General features: G+C 31.8%; 1 protein-coding gene across 1 annotated transcript; it reads right to left on the bottom strand.

Moving 5' to 3' along the window:
- Nucleotides 1-1,259: 1,259 nt before the first annotated feature.
- On the bottom strand, nucleotides 1,260-22,872 carry LOC126771646 (serine/threonine-protein phosphatase 2A catalytic subunit beta isoform). The gene is made up of 8 exons (XM_050491651.1): nucleotides 22,799-22,872; nucleotides 22,562-22,672; nucleotides 11,794-12,003; nucleotides 7,848-8,152; nucleotides 5,251-5,436; nucleotides 4,583-4,636; nucleotides 4,010-4,089; nucleotides 1,260-3,618 (listed from the first exon to the last, which is right to left on the bottom strand). Exons 2-7 carry the CDS (start codon nucleotides 22,661-22,663, stop codon nucleotides 4,017-4,019), a joined length of 930 nt encoding a protein of 309 aa, XP_050347608.1. The 5' UTR covers nucleotides 22,664-22,672; nucleotides 22,799-22,872; the 3' UTR covers nucleotides 1,260-3,618; nucleotides 4,010-4,016.
- Nucleotides 22,873-23,414: the final 542 nt, after the last annotated feature.

Raw genomic sequence — 23,414 nt, forward strand, 5'->3', positions numbered from 1 at the left:
AAAAAAAACTTTTTATAACCTCAAACTTTTATGACAATAACGAATTTTATCTGTAAGATTTATTTTTGTTGTATATTGAACATTTTAACTTGCATAATTATAATTATCGGATGTTTAAAGACTGATCGTCGTTGTTTTATCATTCGAAAAAAAAACAAACATTGATTATTAACACCATTAACAGCATTAATAAGTAACGCCGCATTTGATTTGTATTTTTCGAATTATGTCAAACATCCATGTTGTTATAAAAGTATTAATTGTAAGAAATAGCACAGAATGCCTTGTAAATTATAATACGTAGACAAAGAGTTGTATTTATTTTCTAAATAAAAATATTTCTGTAATACTTGTTTGTTTTCTCCTTTGAAGATTCTTTGATTCCAGAGATGAACAAATAACATAGCTACGATTCTAAAAATTTTTTTTATGTTTTAATACTTTACGTTTACGTTTTAATAATTAGTTTCCTTTATGTTTTAATACAGACTTTAATTATTACCTTACTTATAAACGTTGTTTAGCGGTGTTTAGTAACACTGGTGTCTTTCTGACGTCATTGATATTATGACTTCAAAAAATTACAATAAAATATTTGTCAGCTTCATCATGCATTATAAACAAATTAAAAAATATATTTAAAATTATATTTTACCAATTTATATTTAAAGTAAGGTCTGCTTTTGAAATTTGCATCAATCATCACTTGTCTTATCTACAACTTAAAATTTTAAGAGCAACTTAGGTCGAATTTCGAATGAAACAAAAAGTTATATACATATATAAATTGTAATTCTTAACTATCTAAGTAATGTGAAGGGACACTAAATCGGCGAATAAAAGATTTTCATATAATTAATTTTATTTATTATCTAATTCCTATCAACGGGCATAGTACAGAGTTGAAAGAATAAACTGCTTTTACTTTTGTTTTCACGTTCATTATTGCATACTCGTCTCGATTTTAACTTCGTATATAACCATATAATATAATGTATATATCAATATATCTGACGCAATTTATATTTGCCATCAAGATAATCTCACGCACGACACTCGCTCCGTGTATAAAAGTTCTTATACTTGCCTGTATTACTCGAATTTTGTATTATAACTATGCGGATTGCCAGGAAAGCCTTAATTAAATAAACGAGCTTCGATTGTGTGAAATAACGAAAGAAATAAATTCAACCTTATGTTATATACCATTAAGTTCAAATTTTTATTTTATTTCACACAAATGGAGCTCGCTACATACATTTTTTTGTGGTTTTTAGGATTTATTTGTTAACCTAACTTACATACTTAATACTTAACGAAACGTGTGGCTTCCGATGTCATTGGTGGGTAATTCTTTGTATTAACAGTACACACGCGTTTAGTAAAATCGTAGTGCTGATTTGGAAATGTAATCATCTCATGCTTTGCAGGCTTGGGGCTTTGAACATCGCCCAAATCTTAAACATACATGGAATTATATTTGTCTGTACCTATTTTAATTATTTGAATTAAAAATGCGCCTAAATTTAACTACGTATTAAATTTCAGCAAGTCACGTGGTCATTTCAGCCACTAATAAAAAAAATGTGTTTCTTTTAAATATTACTAAAATTTTTAGATGTCTCGAATGGTGTTACAGATATTTATACAAAAGTTGTAAATTTCATTATCTACAAAGTATTTTCTTTTATGTGTTATTGAATACATAGAAGTGAAACAAATTTATGCTTATTAAATAATAACAATTTATGTAATGCCTTGATCTGTAGGTATTTATATGTCTACCTAAAACGATTAAAGTGAAAAATTAATAAAAAGAAACTATTAAAGCTCCACGCTTGTGAGACACTTTATTCCATGTTATACAGGTACTGTGGCACAAGAACAGGAGAATTTCGATAAATCAACCCCGAAATGCGCGGCTCCAAGTATTTTATGACAGAACGGACGCACAGGGCATTCTAAACGCGTCTTATAACATTCTAATACTTTTTTTATTTGACTAAGTCATGCGTATATATTAAATTTATGTAAATATTTTCTACCGTTCCGCCATAAAACTAAATGCTTACTATTGTTTCACACAAGATACATAACAACGAGTACGCCCGTCAGTGTGTACGTTGTGCAATGTTTTGCTAATGGAAAGCAAGTCCAAGTAGGTAAAATCGGAAAAATAACTAAAAATTAAGTTTTAAAACAATAAAATGGTACTTTATAGATTTTGATCTACGAAAATAAAAAGAAATCGTTCACTAGGCATTGTTTTATGTAATAGATTAAAAAAAAGTTACACGAGGATCACCCCAAGACGGCTACACTCGATTTGTTCGATCACCAAAGTTCCATTATGGTGGTATGTCCATTCACCGTTCCCGCCAATCGATGGTGACTTTCGGTTGAAATAAAACTACCGTATAGCAAATGTACGCTGTTTAATGAGGTCTAAGTGTCTTTGATACATCGTAAGTTACATACAACAGTGAACCGGTCGCGCCGTCCGGCCGCGCATAATGAACATACCAGCATAAATAGCGCGGGCGAATCCATCGGACAAGCTCGCACCTCGCCGACGTCGAACGTTATTTCCCTCGCAATAAGGTTCGAAATCGGTTAGCTGAGAGCTTGTGCGATGTCGAAGGGGCAAGAACCTAAAATTGCGGTGACTTATAATTTATTCGCGCCCGGCGCCCGCCGTCACTTGTAAAAACATCACATAGTAATTTTTGTATATATAATGCACGCCACAGCCCACGTTCCCGCCCGATTTAACCGCTCGACATTAGAATAGGGTCCTTAAAATGATTTATATAGTAAACTAGACTACTATACAAAAGGAGAATATTAAGCGCACTGTAAACGCTTACATGTTTATTTTTACATACACCGACACTCTAAAGTACATCGTAATGAACAGATAAGATTCTCATAACGAGATATTTACTCAATAAATTTGGATTTACAAACCAAATACATAAATATCTATTTGTTTTTTTATTGTGCTCTTAACAAAATTCTATACAACATCAAAACTTCATATGACATTGGGTTAAATTATCGAGAAACATTTAATAACTTATACCAGAAACATTTCACACAATCGATCGTGCTGGAGGTTTCGACATAATCAAAACGTCGGCCATTTCATTATTGAAACTAATTTACGAACGGAGTAATAAAATCATCATTCGGGAGCGAACGTGGAACGAATAGATTACGTCAAGAACACAAAATCCACAGCACGAGCGATAAAATGATGCGTCAGTTTCCAAAATCATGCCTGCAATGTAATGCGTTTGCGCAACGTCAGCAATATCAACGATTCGAAATCAATGTGCATCGTTCGCGTGTCGAGCTCGATTACGCCCACACGCACAATTGCATAGTCACGTTGGAAAAGAACACACGCATGCGCTCGCGGGGCGCGGGACGCGGGGTGCGAGGCGCGGGGCGCGGGCGGCGCGGGTCAGATGGCGGCGAGCCAGTGCGCGACGCGCAGCAGGCTGCGGCGCGCGGCGCGGACGGCGCGCGACGGGCGGCGCGCGGGCGGCGGGCGGCGGGCGGGCGGCGCGGCCGGCCGGCGGCGCGCGCGGCGCTCCAGCTCCGGGGGCGCCAGCGCTGCGGGCCAGAGCAGCTCGTATTATAGAACTGACTAATACTAATATCTGTTACGACGTATTAAACATTCAATAAAATTATTCATTACAATGTTGCTATTTTTTTTGTTCACGAATATAATTTCATAATTTATGGTAAAAATGAAAACAGGTCCCTGTGGCTTAAATGCCTAAAATATAGTAAGCAACCTCAAAACTAAAATTTGCTCTAGATCGATATTCTAGTTATTCCTTATTATTTAAATATTAATTACAATACAATGTAAGAATATTTATCTCAAAACAGTAAGCTCAGTGACGTCGTGGAACCTTTTGTTCAACCACCGACATAAATTTCCATAGATAACATCCTGTAAGCCTGATATAAAAATATGAAATAACGTGATACATACGTGCAGCCTACATGAAGTAATCCGGCGTCCGTCTTGTCACGTGCGGTTCTCCGCGCCGTGGAGCCGGGTCGAACTGCAGGCTGTCAGACAAACATGTTAAACTCGTTGCAACATACACATACATTATACAATAATTATAAACAAAATCATAAACTTTTCCGTATCCACAGTATGAGGACATACGAGTCCATATTGATTTGTTTAAACAAATACAATATGTCATCACTTTGCGCTATTAATCATATGATGGGGCGAAGAAAGAGTCAAAATAAATTTAAAATAAAACTATCAATTTGTTAATGATAAAAATACATAGACACTACAGCAATTACGACACTAAGTCATATATAAAAATAATTACTTAATCTGCAAAATTCATACATTCGAATGAAATTATGTAATGTTTTTGTAGTTCATAATTAATTAAATGAACATTTACGTTTTTATTTATAACAATGCTACAAAATCCATATTCTATACTTAATAACAAAATTAGGGCCAACTTGGAGTGAAGGTGAGAGTGAGAGAAGTGAGAGGTTATGATAATCAAAAAATGCAATAGAATACACTTACAATGAGTACTTAAGCGCATCATCCAATTCCATTATGGCGGCTTGGTTACCACATCTGTAAAAAAAATGTATTAGTTTTATTACGCAATAAAATAATAATTAAATCCTAATAGTTCTTTATTTAGTGAAATATATATACATTATGTATTAAAAATGATGTGGCTGCAAAAATATAAAATAACTATATAAGAATTGATCCTTGTTTCAAACCACAAATTATAAAAACAAATATTATTTCAGTGATAAATAATATATAATAAAAAAAGTAAATTTATTTTTAAAGTGAGGTAATGTCGTTTTCGTTAATACCTTTTGTAAAGTAGTAAAGTAAAGTAACAGCCTGTTAATGTCCCACTGCTGGGCTAAGGCCTCCTCTCCCTTTTGAAGAGAAGGTTAGGAGCTTATTCTACCACGCTGCTCCAATGCATGTTGGTAGAATACACATGTGGCATAATTTCAATGAAATTAGACACATGCAGGTTTCCTCACGAAGTTTTCTTTCACCGTCAAGCACGAGATGAATTATAAATACAAATTAAGCACATGAAAATTCAGTAGTGTTTGCCCGGGATCGAACCCACGATCATCGGTTAAGATTCACGCGTTCTAACCACTAGGCCATCTCGGTTTATACCTTTTGTACAATTGTCGAGACATGAATGTATATACCTGTAGCAGTAGTTGGGCGCTGAGAATATGGTGACGACATTGCGGTCGTGGCACCAGTTATAGCCCTCCATGACCAGCTGGTGTGCACGTGACACGAGCGTCAGCCCATTGCTGTGGTTGAACGTCTCCGATATGTCCTGACCGAACGTGTAGCCGGCACCACGTGGCGATATACCCCATCCGCCTCTGTACAAATTATAAAACATTGAAAAGCGTTAACGACAATTACTTTACAGTTATTTAAAAAAATGCTCTTATATACGTTATTTATACATTGTACTGTTCAATTTTCATACTCATAATTTGATTTTTATATTTCTTTGAAATAGGTACGCAAATGGGCCACTTGATGAAGTGGTCGTCACAGCTCATAGATATTGGCACGAAGAAATATTAACAATCCTTCCATCGTACCCTTGTTGCCTGTAGTTACACGGGCTCACTCACCATTCAAGCCGTAACACAACAAAAAAAGGCGACATCATCAAGTATAATATATTATCATATTTTGAATAATATTGTGCATACTATTATATCACGCTCATAAGTTTATAATTAAGTACTTTAAAATTGATGTACTGTGTGTATCCGTGAAACTATGTAAGTGCAGACATTCACGGATTTGCCCTTACACTTTTAGGGTTTCAATTGGATGTTTAGTAGTTGTTTCATTATTTTTTTATAGAATATAGAAAGGCAGACGAGCATATGGGTCACCTGATGGTAAGTGGTCACCAACGCCCATAGACATTTGCATTGTAAAAAATGTTAACCATCGCTTACATCACGAATGCGCCACCAATCCAATCTTGGGGACTGAGATGTTATGTCCCTTGTGGCTGTAATTACAATGGCTCACTCACCCTTCAAACCGGAACACAACAATACCAAGTACTGCTGTTTTGCGGTAAAATATCTGATGATCTGATCTGATGAGTTTGCACAAAGCTCTACCACCTATACCACCTCGCTTAAGAATTGAATAAATTAGATATATTCTCAAGTCCAATAAAATAACAATATGAATTTTCATCAACCTCATGTAAGTGAATCACACACCGCTAATTATTTGTTATGCTTTCAAATTGAAATAATATTGTTCTTGGATTAAAATAATAATTTAATTATGACCTTAAATATTAACTTAAAAATTGCTTTGATTGCATTTTCTTTATTCAAATAGCCTCATAAAAACAACTTCGTCGTAAGTCTCCCGTTTTATTTTTCAATGTTTTATTATCAACAAACAGAAATCCCGCAGGTGGTAATGCTCATAGATTTATTTTTAGTCGAATTTTCCGCTTGATACAAAATTTCTAATACCAACACCTAATCCAATATTAACAATAAAATATTAACATCGCGTAACACGGATCGATTGGATTACAACTTTAGAGATTAAGCCATTTTGTATAAACATATTTATAGAAAATAGCGGATGTCTAGCGTCTCTAGAAATTATCACTCGCTCGATAATAAGCCACGAGTCTGCCATTAAATGCCCTTTTCGTAATATTAGAAATGAATCATTATTCATTACCATCTTTAAACTAATGATACGCCTCGGTTTTGTACGAAGTTTTTACTCAAGAAGCAATCTATTCCAAAATTACATCCGAATTAAAGTCAACATTAATTGCTTTCGCTTACAATACAATATGAGATTAAAATTACAAATCGCTACTCTACTCCCTTAGCCCAGCAAATACTGACCGGGACATTTACCGGCTTTTTTTATACAAATCATGACTACATCACATGGATGCAGAAATGATAACATTTTACGGTCGAATCATACAAATAAGTTCATGTATTAAGATAAAAGTTTATCCTTATCAAGTTTACTTTTAATGTAGCATTTGTTTTTTTTATTTATTTGTGTGTGACGTTTTCGAATTAACCTAAAGATAATCGCTTGCTCGAAATGCACAGGGACTTTGTTCACCGCTTACTTATTAAACACGTACGATTTTACTTTCATATGATTTTTGTAATAGTGACCTAGATATCTTTACTTTATATCGTTTTAATAGCTCACGGTCAATATTGTTTTGTCTTTGCTTTATCGCGATTCGATTACAAAGAACAATGCATGCATAGTCGTGTAAACGATTTAACGGAATTTATATGATAATCAACCAATTGCAATAGACATTAATTAATTAACAGGAGTTCTTTAAGATTATTAATCCATAACCACGACGTCATGATGCAGTATGATGAGAGTATAAATATAGTTAGATAGAACGTGTTATAATCAAATTATAAGGATGTTATTTAAAAAAACTTGTTGATTAATACGAACAAGAGAAAAAAACTCAGAGGTCAGATAAGTCAAAACTCAAGTTTTATTGTTATACGAAATTAAATGTTCGTCTCGCATGAAAATACAAAGATCAACTACACAGTTGGAATCTATTTAATGTACTTTATAAAAATATCCACCAACCAACACCGCCGACCAACCACCGACTGTATATAACACAGTTTCTATACCATTTCCTTAACGAAATGTAATGTAATAGTCCCATTGCTGGTCAAAGGCTCCCTGCATAACAGGAATATTGGAACTATTACAGATAGTTAAGCAATCCTACCTGTCATCGGGATCGCTCCAGAGCAGGTCGCACATGGGCCCCTCGTGCGGCACCTCCTGCACGCGGTCCAGGGCGCGGATGTGATCCAACGTGTCTATGGACGGGCTGAGGCCGCCATGCAGGCAGAATATCTGCCCGTCGACGAGCGCGGTGAGGGGCAGGAAGTCGAACAGGTCCGTGAAGTGCTTCCACACGGACGCGTTGCCGTATTTACGGAGGCATTCGTCATAGAAACCGTACACTTGGGTGATTTGACGTGATTCGTGGTTACCGCGGAGGATTGTTATTCTCTCACGATATCTAACCTGGAATTGTATTATATAGCAATCAGTCGCCATTAATTTGTGACATTCTAAAATAAATACACTACCTCTACAATATAATTTGAACAACAGTTTAATTACAGTAGAAACTTTGGAACAATTATTATTACAATTATTATTACATTTGATGGTCGACAACGAGTTAGACTTCAATAAAAAAATATCTGATATTCATTTTTTAATAAGTACAGGATCAAAACATCGCTGTTACAAGCAAAATTCACTATTTACTTAATTATATGACTAACGAATATCAGTTACTAGAGAGAGAAAATATAAAGCTTTAAAATAGGTACATACAATGTATATGTTATACGTCTTAAAGATCGTAAAGTTTTATTTCAGTACTTAAATTTTTAATCGTGTCGCATATAAATATTAACGAGGCATTGACAAATTTATTTGCGATGCAAGGAATTAGCACTGGCAACACACGTACGATCTTGAACATCAACTCATTCAAAAAATAAAATAAAACCATGTACTGACTTGTATCTGTCTCAAAATGCAATACACGAAGTATCATTGAACCGTGACTAAATTTAAAAATAGAATTCAATATTCTACAAAAAAAAATACATAAAACTTTCAAATCAGTATATCAATTACAAATAGACCCGATCCTTTGTTCGGTTGAAATGGTCTTTGGAACCATAAATTATCATAGACAAATTCATTATAAGGAAACATTGAAATAAATATAATACGATGAATTAATCAAATATTAATAAACATTAGTGACCTTATAATACATATTCGTTCTTATCGATTCTAATTAGTAATTTATTTAAAATAATTTAGCAAAAATTTGTAAATCCCAGAAAAATTAAGTGCTATTTGAATTTTATAATAAAATACATTAATTTCAATATTAATATATTTAATTAATAGACAATAATATAATAATAGAACTAAATAATAGTTAATAGCATAAAGAAGTTAAATTATAAATAATAATATTCGAGATTCAGTTCATTTGTGAAAGTCAACTCGTTGATAATCTACGTGATAAATGTAATACAAACAGTGACCCGACTTTATCAAAGATACCAACTGATAAAGCGAGCTTGCTCTCACGTAGTCTATGTTATATTAGAAACAATGAAATTGTTTATAATACACTTCTCAAAAGATGGGTTTATTTATTCCAGCCATACCAATCACAAGTTTCTGAAACAATTGTAATATGATTGGATTTGGTTGCAACGCTCATTGGTCGACTACTGCGTCATCGGATGCAATCGACCAATGAAAGTCAAATTAAATCTGACTTTGACTAGCGTTTCAGAAACTGAATGTGTTTACAACGTATTCTATACGTGAGTGGTGAGCAAACATTGGTCTAAGGGCGACATGTCCTATCGAAACTATCTGCTCTTAGATACAATATTCATTGCAATTTAAAAAAAAAACGAATTGGCGTGCAATTTATGTATCGTTTAACTAAAACACTTCAGAGGAAACAGTGTCAATTTATTTTTTATTTAATTTTTAAATTAAATGACTCCTTTCATCAAATACGTAAAACGCATCGTATATAGTTTGGAATTACACGTTTTCCAAATAGACTGTTAAATTAATCATTCGAGAAAAAAAAACAGCTGAAAACAACTTTTATCTCGCACCGTCATAATTCATTATTGATATCAAAGTCAGTTAATTATTTTAATTCAAAAGCAATGCTAGAGAAAAGGTAAGTCATAAGACAAGTTCTTTGCAAATAAATAACAGAAAACTGTCACACAAAAGACTAGATTATTGTTCTATCTAACTGATTGAGCTATTTACAAATGCAATGAAAGAAAAAAATATACAATACGAAATCTTCTGCGTCAGGATAGAACCAACTCACTACTATTTCGAATGTAATAAATTTCGTCATAAGTTATTACTAAAATTATTATTTAATAATAATAAAAAAAAAACATCAACTTCTTAATCTAATCCAACGTAACGAAAACTTAAACAATTATTGTTGTGCAATCATTAATTTTCATCGAAAACTGTGATGCCAATAAAGTCACATAAATATAAATATACATATATACACTACATACACGGACATTCTAAAAACATAGTTTCCAACACTGGGATAGCAAAGAAGACTTGCCAAAATATAAATTTAAATCTAAAAATCGGACCTAAATAGTTGGATGTGTCACCTTCCAAGCATGGAGTTAAACGTAATCTTATTTATAATATAAATCAGTCTAGCAAATAGATTCTAATATCTAATGCACTTGTTTTTATAGTGTATACGAGAATAAATTATCAATGATGGTATTATTAATACTACTGATAGACTTATCTTAATAGGCGTAATGTAAATTTAACCTTTCTCAAGTACAAAACAAATTTCCTTTTTTTTACAATGAAGTACATTTCTAATAAATCCGTTAATTGAAAACGAACAAAAAAAAACACGTCTTACAATCTGGGCATTATTGAATGAAGTGAAATAAACAAAGCGCTCAAAATCGGGTCGACTTCTAAGAAATACATATTAAATTGTATAGTTCGACGGAATCTCATTTGATCGAAGTTTTGCTAAACAATTTAACGCTCTAAATGAAAATTTCAATCGATATAAAAAACGCTCGAACAACGTTGTACGATTTCTTTACCGATTCTCCCTTTAGCCCATTATATAACGTTGTATCATTGAATACAATAACATGAATAGTAACTTATGTTCGCATACATATTATACATAGGATCAATTTGAATTGAACGTGATGGAATCGATACAATGTTAATATTTATTAAAATAGTAGCGATTTTTTTTTATAGAACAGGAAGGCGGACGAGCATATGGGCCACCTGATGGTAAATAATCACCAACGCCCATATAGTATTGTAAAATATGTTAATCATCGCATCACCAATGTGCCACCAACCTTAGGAACTGAGATGTTATGTCCCTTGTGCCTGTAATTACACTGGCTCACTCACCCTTCAAACCGGAACACAACAATACCAAGTACTGCTGTTTTGCGGTAGAATATATGATGAGTGGGTGGTACCTACCCAGACGAGCTTGCACAAAGCAATACCACCAGTATATTATTATAATATAGAGATATTGTCATTTAATTTCTGAGAAGTTTACGGGTTTGTTTTATAACTAGGACAGTATATTCGTTCACTTCATATAGCGTAAGTAAATTTATAGTCGAATGGTTATTTGTAATATAGCAATGACATTAAGTTCAAATAACAACTAACAGCTTCATGCTAACTTAGAAACACACTCGTAATAAAAATAGCGTAAATTTGAAAACATTATATATTGTAGTCAAATTTAAAAGAAGATGTTAGTGTTCAATTTGATTCTTTTGCATATTCAATATCATAAACCATTAGATGTGACTGTTGATATTTTGGGCAATAAATCGATACAGTGATTGAAAAAAAAAACCATACAACCAAGCAAATATTTAAAAAAACAAAATTACATCCAGTGTCACTCGGGATGATGTAAAAATACTCCATATATCCAAATCTATTCAGTCATTTAAAAGTGATTGAGTGCAAACTCACATACAAACAAAAATGAACCCTGAAAACATTACACTCCAATTAATAAACTATTAAAACTCAATAATAATTATATTTGATGTTACCTTAAGGGCAACAAGCAATGTGACCGTCTCCACGCTGTAGTAACCGCGGTCCACATAGTCGCCCATGAACAGGTAGTTGGTGTCGGGCGAGCGGCCTCCGATGCGGAACAGCTCCATCAAGTCGTGGAACTGACCGTGGACGTCGCCGCAAACGGTGACCGGACATTTCACTTCTTGCACATTGGACTCTTTAGTTAGAATCTCCTTTGCCTGTAAAGATTTATATATTGTTTACATTATAATTATTTATATACGACATTTTCAACGCCTGCACGTCGAGCGTATATTAATTATAAACAACTAGATTTCGCCCGCATGTTAGGGAAAGGAGGTAGTCAATGTCCTTGAGGTCCAAACAAATTTCATCAAAATCAGTTCAGTGGTATATCCGTGAAGGCGTAACAGAGAGACAGAGTTACATTCGCATTTATAAGATTATTATAGATTAAAGTAAATATATGAAAAATATTTACACAAGCAAGATGTACAAAGGCGGTCTCAACGATAAGAACGCGAACTAGTGGCAGCGGTTTAGAAGTATACATAACAACATCGTAATAAATAAATATAATATGTTTAAATATAACGTATAAATCTTTGGAGATGTACTTTAATACTAAATTTACACAAATAAATTGATACGAACTATATTATGGACTCTCTTGTCTATAGTATGTATATCCTATTAATACTAGTAATATTATAAATATAACGTAAAAACGTCTGGGCGGATGATTGATGATGATTTAACGAAATTTGGATCAGAGATAGCTTACAACCTAGGATATACCCTAAAACATGGGCTACGTTGTTACGTACCTGAAAACCCCCATATAAAATACATACTAATCCATAAACGTAAATCAAAGAAAAAACAAGATACCATAGAGATAACCGTGGTCTCATATTGAATGACAACTGCATAATGATATTAGTTTCCATTCGACAGACATTACGTTGAGTACATAGCTAGATAGTTACATTTGATTTTTTTAATACATTTTCATAGCCTAGGTAAAGTTTTACCAATACCAAGTAACGCTCACGCTCACCTTGCAACATGAACAAGTGATCAATGCAAGCGACCTTTACAAAAATACAATATGCACATTAGTTGGACTAAAAAAATACGAACATATGTTTTACTTCGCTTAATTAGTAGACGTTTTCGAGATAACAAGAAATTCAACGTAGTCGATCATTATCGACAAAGATTAATTTACTACTAACTATTATTTATCGCAATCTTAGGCGATAGATAAGTAAAATTTATTATAATTTCAAAAAACTATAAAAATAAAATATTTTTTATTACTTGTGTAATATTAAACTAACGATTACAATAAATCGCTTTTAAAAAATAGTGGCAATGTTACAAAGTTTTAGGCGCTGTAGGACTATTCTGTAAGACCAAACTCGAATCTCAACGCAGAAACGTCGGAAAATATCGGAATGTGATATACGACGTTGACCATAATAATCATAATATCTAAATAACACACGCATCAAAATAGAATATATCACCATAAGTCGGTTGCCATCATTTCACGGGTGAGTTATGAAGTGAATTTTTACAGAATCGATCTGTATAGTTTATTATTCCCTATTCTTTCGAGAATCATTTCATTTTTACTATAAATTATCAAATAAAAAAAAAACTATTTATGTATGTAACATGTATGTACTAAAACGAGCCGTTTGAGAAGATATAGACCTGTGATTAGAAAACGTCAATCTTAAGCGAAGATTGCTAGTTCAAACCCGGCCATATTTATGTATAGATAAAACAAAACACCGTTGAAGCTTAGAATTCAGAATTACGAATTAGAGTTGGGTCCAGTGCAGAGCGGATTATGGAAATAGGATTTTGTACGTGAAAGGTTGGATGTCTTTATTTGTGTACAAACTATGTAAGAAACAATTAACCCTTATCTGACCGTTGAGTTGTTTTCGCCCTTATTGAAAAAAAAAACAATTTCGGAACTAAAAACTACAAATTATAATGAAAGACCTAGTTTAAGGTCTGTAAGGCTAAATGTAATAAACAACATATTATGGGAAAATTATTAAAAACGGTGTTAAAAAAGAATCGGTTCTGGGCTGTGGAATATTTATGTAAATATTAATGCCAGTTACTGTCCTAGTGGCCTTGTGGTAAGAACGCGTGAATCTTAACCGATGATCGTGAGTTCAAACCCGGGCAAGCACCACTGAATTTTCATGTGCTTAATTTGTGATTATAATTCATCTCGTGCTTTACGGTGAAGGAAAACATCGTGAGGAAACCTGCATGTGTCTAATTTCACTGAAATTCCGCCACATGTGAATTCTACCAACCCGCATTGGAGCAGCGTGGTGGAATAAGCTCTAAACCTTCTCCTCAAAAAGAGGAGAGGAGGCCTTTAGCCCAGCAGTGGGACATTCACAGGCTGTTACGGTCCAAGAACCGTGTGCTGCGTTTTATTCTTTCGAATGTCAAATCAATAATGACAGAAAGAGCGCAGCAATCAGTGTTTAACTAAACAGCCGCTAAGCAACATTTATAAGTAAGGCCGTAAGTGTATAAAATAGACATATTACACTCGTGTTTAAAAAAAAAAAACAAATTAAGACGTCAATAAGACGATTCAACGATCCGTTCGATCGTTTCTTGGATAAATTAACTAGGCTTTAGTTAATTTTGAAGCTATACAAAAAACCCAGGTGAAACCGGTGAAAGCATTACAAAATTATATAATATTATAACATTGTGTTTACTGCTAAGCAATGTACATAACATGAAACTAAGATGGCCGTCAGCAGCTCTTAATGTTTATTACCAACATTTATAAGCTACTAAAGAAATAACGCTAAAGCGTATGATGAATTTCCGAGTTAACGTCTTCAAAACATAAGTGAGGCGTTAGAGTAAAATAAAAGAATATATTTTTAAAAATAAAACAGTTCCTCGTATATAATTGTAACCACAGTTACACGAGAAATTATATTCAATCCGGTGGCCAGATGTAGGGATAGGAAATTGTGTTTATTATTTCTTCGCAAACAGACACGACTCTCGCATACAAAACAACATAAGCATGTTTTCCTAAATGATATCACCAATCAATACATATTACTTAAGCGACTAGCCAGACGTTCGCTTGTGTTTACCGAATGTGCACTCTTCTGTGTTTACCCACAATCGCTATATACTGTTGCGTATTTGCGACCGTTCGCAATGGCAATGGACGTACACGTAATATCAGTTGCAGCGTATTTGATCATTGCATATAGTAATCATTCTAATGTGTATTGTAACGAAACGCATTGTCTGACAACCTTAAGCACTCGGTGCTACGGTGAAACGCTGTCTAAATGGTAACGTTGATCGTATGATGAGTGATGTAAATGTTTCGACGAATTCCTTTGCTTCGCCGCTTTAAAAAACCGACAGCACGGATAGCGGACGAAGATTGGCAATCATCGACGATTACAAGCAAATACGCCCACACATTTCTATTCGCATCTATTCGTAACGTTTCGACAAATTTGTTTCTAAAAAGGCAAATTTATACCATAACGTAACGCGGAACCTGTTGAAATAATTATAACGTTCATTTTGTGTTCCGTAATAATAGCTCTAGTATAAAGAACTGCACTAAAGATTTCGCTAAAACAGTATAAAAACAATGCTGCCTTCCAAGAGGCTGTTATTTTACTGCGAGAGTTGAAGCACGTACACATACACGACAAGGCGTTTAAACATACAATTCTATTCTATTCTAGGTTGACACTACTCGGCACTCTTGCAGATGTTTATTTAATATTAATAATACTGCACGACTCATTTAAATATATGTTTTCGTTTTTAGATACATTGTTAAAATATAAAAGTAATATTACCAACGATATTACTATAGAAAAACTATAAAAAGTTCATAAATTCCCAAACGGCTATTAAATGCCGCTCTTCTTTGACATAATGCGGTAAAATGATAGACATTTTTATTCCTATGAAAACCGAAATCAACTCTCTCGTTCGAAAAAAGGCAATGATCGGTACCGGAGCTTGTGTATGGGCACTAATCAAGATGCAACTGGTTTTGCTTCCAGTTCGCTCATTAAGGTTGTCTTCGTGAGACATTTTCCTGAACAACATTACGCAAGTAGGTATGTTAGATAAGATGTGATAAAAAAAAACCCCGATTCCGAGATAATGTATATGGATGATATTGCAACTATTATTGTTCATAACAATAATAAACATTTATAATATGCGTATATACATAATTTAGATAAATACATATTCTTCTTCAGGTTTAAAAATAATATACGTTACTAGATTGAAATATATGTAAAGATCGAAAGATAATAATATAAAAAGCAATATAAGTTACTGTAACTTATTCTAGAACTCTTCGTGACAAAACGGTATAAAAATTTCTTAGAGTTTTATAACAACCACGGTCAGATCGTGGATCAAACAAGACGACAGCAATAAAAGAAACGAATTACATATAAAATCCATATCCTCCACGACTCCTGGGGTTTTACTATTTTATTTGTATATAAATATATACATATTTATTATAAACTCGCGTTGTTTACGTTTTATTATTAATCAGTTACGTAGATAAATCTGGCGTGAGCAAACGAGAATTAACGAGAACGAGATTAATTAAAAACAAACACATTTATATAATTTTTTTTATGAAAAGATTTATAGTTAATTTGGTTTTGTAAAACGTTCAACATAATAAGGGCAATAGCGTTGCTATCTCTCTCCGAACATCACGCAACATCCTCCCCGATACAGATTCCGTACAATAAACAAACGCGTAATTTTAATAATTAGTTTTTTTTGCTATGACGTCGTTTTATACTTAATATTTTATATTAAACATCAACATTACCAAAAAATTAATTCGATTTTCACTATTTTATACTCATAAATTATAATTATTAGACTTTAGACGAGAAGAGAAAACGTTATCTTCAACGAAATAACTTAACTAATTAGTGTCTTGTTAAAATTATTAAATCGTTATAAATAATTCTAAGCAAAACATTTCAAATAAAAAAAAAATCAAATAAAATCATGAAAATTCTGTGGTCGTGGAGAATGACCTAGATTCTGTATTTTCAGGCTGATCCTTAACCTGGGGAGTGCACTTAACAGGGTGGAAGCTCGCTGCCTGTGGGCGGCGAGTGGGGATGAGGGGGGGTCTGCGCGGAGTTTAAAGGATGTGTGCAGCGTGATGCCGTTGATTGGAAATATCGACAGGCAATGTTAGTTTTAGCGTTAAATATAGATTTGTTAGAATTGCACAACGCAATCATTTTATGAACAGTTTTATCTAAATATTTGATTTTAGAGATATAGGTGTATTTAGAAGTTTCTAGTTAAAATCAATCAGTATCAATAACTTTAAGGTACAATTTTGTCTATTTTAACAATATATTTGCAAATAAACAATCACTGCATTTCATTACATCGTAAAGGAAAGGCTTAACATACGTACGTCCATGAGAATTCGAGTGTTTACGAAACATTAGGAAAACGAAATGCAAATATGGGAAGGCCAGTCAAAAGGCGAGATATTTTGATACAATAGATACTAAATTATCTCATATATGTATATATAAGCTTAGACGGTAACCCGAACTGGTTGTGGTGTGCGTGCGCGTTTGTATGTGCGTGTTCTTATGTATGTACGCGCGCGTGTGGGGCTGTAGCACGTATATTTTTGTAAGTAAGGGTGAGTGTTTTTGTGTTTGTATATTATTAAATCCAATATAAAAAATACATGTGATAATTATAAAAATAATAATTATGTATAATAAAAAAAATCATAAATTGTGTTACAAAACTTTCAGGCTTATGTATTAAATCATGATGGCCTTAAATAATGCAATTTATCTTATATTTTTACTTTATTATCACGAAATCGTTAAGGTCCAAAGCCTTATATAAAAAAATCTTGAAATTTAATTTAATACTTATTTAATTTTGTTCAATCTTTATAACTTTCATTTAAAAAATGTTTTGAGTAAAACATGGTAAAGAAACATAACCAAACACATATAACATTATAATCCAAGTTAAAATAAAATTTCGATCAAAGAACTATAATTTGAAATTATTTTTTTATTAAATATTAACAATACTAGAAAAACAATATTTAAGATTATGCACGATTAATTAAGACTTAATATCCTTGAGTTTCATTTTTTTAAGAGCTAGTCGTATATTTCAAGACAACGTATGTATTACTGAGTAAGAGTTTATTATATAAAAATAATTTGAAATTATATTTATCCTATCTCAAACATTTTACCTCACCTTTTTAAAGCTTTAAATTATTTTTTGGATATTAAGGGTAAACTTGACCCACGTACGCATTATTTTTAAAACGACAATGGCACCGGCTTAATAATTATAATATTACGCTGGCAGTCATCCGATTTAAATTTGATTATATCATCATAAAGGCCAATTTTGTACCGTTGGCCCGTCTGATCGACGTTTATGGTTACAGCTCTGTTATTTAGGTTCGAAGAGTAAAGTTATATAGCTGCTTCAATAAACTATCTAGAGGAAAAATAATTCAACCAGCTTTCTTATACGAATAGATATAAAGAAACTAAATGAAGTATAAAAGTAAGTAACTATATAAAATTCCAATTTATTATTTTTAAATCCTATAAGTTTATCAGAAACGCACTTCTTTAATCTATAAACAACTTCTCGTTTTTTTAGCTTACTTAGTTATGGAATTTGTTTCATAAATTTTAAGTGGTATATACGTAATTAATTAAATATATAAGCAAAATTGGTATTGCCCACTTTTCGTTTGCTTAATTCTTATTACAAATAAGAAATAATTTGTATCAGTATTGTATAATAAAGCTATAATGATGCTGTGTTCCTAACACTGTACAGAGTACACTATGGGTTTATTAGCTCAGGTATCGCTTTTCATGTAGTACAATAGAACTTCTAATGCAATTTAATATTACGTAGCTTATATAGCGTACGAGCTTTAGTTCCTAAAATATATCAAAAATTAACTATTCGAATTTGCAATGTTTTGTTAATAACGTAATTTTAAATAAAAATACTGTTATTAAATTATAAAGAGGTTTTCTATAAAAAAAATACATTTAAATTTGACACAAAGAGTTTTTACTAGTTGTATATACAATACATTCTCCCGTAAAACAATAAGCTATAATAAAACTGCGATCGAGTTACAAGATGCATTGCGGAGGCATAATTATATTTCAAAGTGCTTAAGCGTCGTCAAACCTCACCGATGTCAAGCTAAACGGTTATTAGTGTATTGATTTTTGTGACTCGAAATGGTTGCAGGTAATAAAAATACCATTACACATATTTAACTTAACGATTTAATGATAATAAGCATATTACGTGCTTGTTTATTATACTTAGATCTTACTTGATACTTGGTAGTAGGGATTTGTGCAAGCCGTCAAACTGAAATGGTTAGTTTTGTCGAGTTCCGGTTTAAAGGGTGAGTGAGTCATTGTAACTACAGGCAGAAGAGACACCTTAGTTCCCAAGGTCGGTGGCGCATAGACCATGTAAAGGATGGTTTATGTCTCACATTGCCAATGTCTATGGAGGACGACAACTTAAGACCAGGTGGCCTATTTTCCATTCTGCCAAACAATGAATAAAAACAAATATCATAAGCTACCTTTGACCCACGATGACGACTGCAAAAAAAAGGAATCTTACGTCTCTAAGCAGGTCTTAGATTACCTTTATGCCGAATTCAATGACGATTGGTATTTTAAAATAACTGCACTTTTTTAAGGTATATATTATCAAAATAAACATTATTTTTGTCTGTACGTTTGTCCAGGTAACCTTCAAAACATTTCAACCATAAATAATGGTAAAAAAATAAATGTAATTGTACTATGTTAGGAAATTTTCCAAGGTGCCATTTAGTCTTTATTTCGTCAAAATCGATTGAGTCTATCAAAACTTAATTATAACTATTTGATATTTACGAAAATATAAATCCCATGTATAATTTAACACATGCAAAACCGCAGGGCACATCTAGCTATTATAAACACATAGAGAACTTAAAAAAAATACAAACATTCCATAATTTAAAAACCAGTTCCAGTATTAGTATAAAAAAAATAGATTCATATTTGAAGTATTTTCAAACTACATTCCAAACAACCTCCGCTATTTTTTTTTTTCATTATGGTACAAAGCATTAAGTGTAGATCCAATTTTGTAATCAAGAAGAACTATTTAAAAAACATAAGAGGAAATAAGCATATTGCAGTTATTAATAAATTTTAATAATTAAAAACATTGCATAGAAAATTAACAAGCAAAAATATTTTTACCAATATATGAGTATTATATAAAAGAAAAAAAATGTGGGTGTCTAGACAAATCATTGACTAATTTCTCACATTGTCATTATTAATTTTACATGCAAAGGAAAGGTTTAACTAATCTTCTAAACAACATTTATAAGAAAAGCTGTATATTCTATATGTATCAACGTAAATGGACCTCGAGTATGATGTAATTACAATTTAATGAAAAAGGTTACATCAATTACTCACAATAAAATCTAAATGGATAAGTTAATCCTGTGGGTTAACAGAATCGATATATTTTGAAAATAATAAATAATATTCACAAATTGCAAATAAAAATTAAAAAAAAAAAACATAAATTGTTATTATTACAAATAAGAAAAAAGTTTTAAATGTCTTCATATCACGATAACTTTGACATAAATTAATTCTATATATGCAAAATTTTGTTAAATTTTATAACATCCCAACTTGAAGGACAAACATACGAACTAAAGTTCTTATGGATTGGATGGAGAAGCACCTCACCAAAATGTATTAGCAATTGGATGAATGAGTTAAGGACACACAAAGAAACATTTTTTATAATCTATACAATATTCCTCGGTCAATACATTGTTCCAAGTAACAACTTTTTAATAAAAATTAATTTGCATTTCAAATGTATTTTATAAACTATATTTTTTTATTAGACAGAAGGTGTGCAATTACCGGCCACTACTATATGATATTGTCATATTTTTAAATAAATAAGGATGACACTATTTTCATGTTCACTCTATTCTAATGAGAAGAAATTACTAGAAAAACAAATATGAAATTTATGCATGGATGAAAAACATCTATAATAATTAGCACTTCAATAACAAATTAATTTGATCTTATTTGCTTTTACAAATTAGATAATTTTCAGTGTTATTTAAATTAAAAACATTGAATAAAATGCTTTTAATGTCATTTTAATTGTTTATAACTGTCAAATTAACATCCGTCTTTAAATCAATTATGTTTTATTTATTTATTTTTAAAGCAACTTATTTAATCAGTTTTGTTTTACTTATATTTTGAATCAAATAACTGTTAGTTATTATTAAGAGAAGCCAACATAAATACCAAAGATTCAAATTAAGCAAAAGTTTTAATGTGTTTTAAGAATGACATCATCTGCAGATTGACAGATTTGTTTTTTGTATGCAAGAAATATTAAGTAATTCTTCGATTAGAGCAAACATCAACTTTACTTTTTGTAAAAAGTTGATTACCAAAAATATTTTCTAGTAAAAATTGACTACATAATAATATAACCTCAAGATATACATCAAAGTGTTACATAAACAGAACTTGACCTAGACAGCAAGTAAATAGTAAAAACAGAAATATTTTACCTATATAATAGTTGTAATATCCATTTACAAGGTAAAATATTTACAAGGTGCAATTACCAAATAACATAAGCAAGCAATTATCCTTTAAACATATTAGATGTAATTTATAATTTAACGAAATAATGTAATAATTAAAATATTAATTTTTATTTATCAACAATTTCTATAAAAATTGTGATGTACATTCAATGTTTCAACATTCAATGTTTTTAATTGAATTCTATTTAAAACTTAATCCAATATAAACAAAAAAGAAGTTATCCCATACAATATACTCTTTAATATTGTATATACTTTCAATTTTTTAATATTTGCAGTCCCCTCTTTTAGTGAGTAAAAATTTAAAAACTAATCTACCAAAATTAAAGAGACGAAATTAACATACAAAAGTTGTGTATTTTGAACATGTTTCTGCTAAACCTTTGTAATATAGTACTTACTTGCAATTCATATTAGACTATATACATTGTTTTCAAATTAATTAACCCAAAATATAAAGGTAAAGAGGATATTTGTATATCTTATCAGAATTTCAAAGCTTCTTAGAATAATGTCAGCTTCAAAGTATAAGTCCATCTAGACCTCTCTAACCATTGATTACTAGACCTCTCTAACCAGTTTAAATTAAATACTACTGTGACAAAATAAAATAAGACAACATACAAAATAATAACTATAACCATCATTTCCGTACCTCATCTATAAATATCCTATTCAATTAGGCTATTTAACTGACATGAAATAAAAACTGTAGCTACCTGGGTGTGGTGATCCAAACAAACACTTTCAGACCTATCAAAATGTTTGATTATGCCATCTCAATAGGAAACCGATCACCTACCTACTAGTGAATAGTTGGATAAAGTCAGTTTCCATACATTACATACGCGATCTCCTTCTTGCCTATGTATGTACGTGAATCATTCGATATAAGTATAAGTGGATACCAACCTAACTTTTGAGTAACTACATAAACAATTTATTCAGAGCACAAATATATAAATAAATTAGTAAATTTAAAGCATTATTACCTTATCGCATAACGTTTTCACTTGGTTTTCTGTCAATTGCTTGCATTCATTTAGCTGTTCTATCCATTGATCCAGTTCTTTTAATGACGCCTTGTCCTCCATACTTTGTGTCTGTGAATTAACGCACTAGACGTTAACTTAGTTTTGAGATATTTTTATCTATTAAATGTACACAAAACCATGCGAATTTTGTATTTTACACTGTGCCCAGAAATACTGACTATGGCAGACACTTACAAAATGGCGTAGGTACCACTTGCGTGACGTCAATTTGGTTCAAAAGAACGACGGTGTACCCCAAGCGGAATACAATGGCATTACAATATGATGCCAAATATCGATGCATTCACCAACAATAAAAGTAAATTAGATAAAAATTTTATATATTTTTGAAATTTATGGTTAAATTTAATAAATTTAAATTGTAATAAATAGCCAATACGTTAAATTAAGCAAATTCTTCTCTAAAAACTAATTTATATGAAAGTATGATAATATTATAGCAACACAGTTATACTAGTTAGCAACATTTTCATTTTGAATCTAAAATTTGAACGGTTTTGCTTAAAAAAATGTTGCGTAATCATTTTAATTAAAACTGTTTTAAAAAATATATATAGAAAATCATCTAGCAAATGGTTATAACGGTATTAATCTTTATTAGATAAATTATGAAATTTAATCAGGAAAGGAAGAAATCGGTAGTCTGCATTGTGATACCTGGTGATTTTAAGTTTAACAATTCAAAAGTTCTTATGAGAACCTACTTGGATAAATTTTATTTAGATTTTTTACATAATGATGATAATAGTCACAGCGTCCATTCTCAAAGGAGACTACTACTACTTACTTG

Source organism: Nymphalis io, chromosome 11 (assembly GCF_905147045.1).
Source record: "Nymphalis io chromosome 11, ilAglIoxx1.1, whole genome shotgun sequence".
NCBI lineage: Eukaryota > Metazoa > Arthropoda > Insecta > Lepidoptera > Nymphalidae > Nymphalis > Nymphalis io.

Coding starts and splice junctions, on each gene's coding strand:
- LOC126771646 (XM_050491651.1), bottom strand. CDS start 22,663: ATGGAGGACAAGGCGTCATTAAAAGAACTGGATCAATGGATAGAACAG. Junction 8,153..11,793: donor CATTGCTTGTTGCCCTTAAG/GTAACATCAAAT, acceptor ATACAATTCCAG/GTTAGATATCGTGAGAGAAT. Junction 4,637..5,250: donor GCGCCCAACTACTGCTACAG/GTATATACATTC, acceptor TTTTTTTTACAG/ATGTGGTAACCAAGCCGCCA.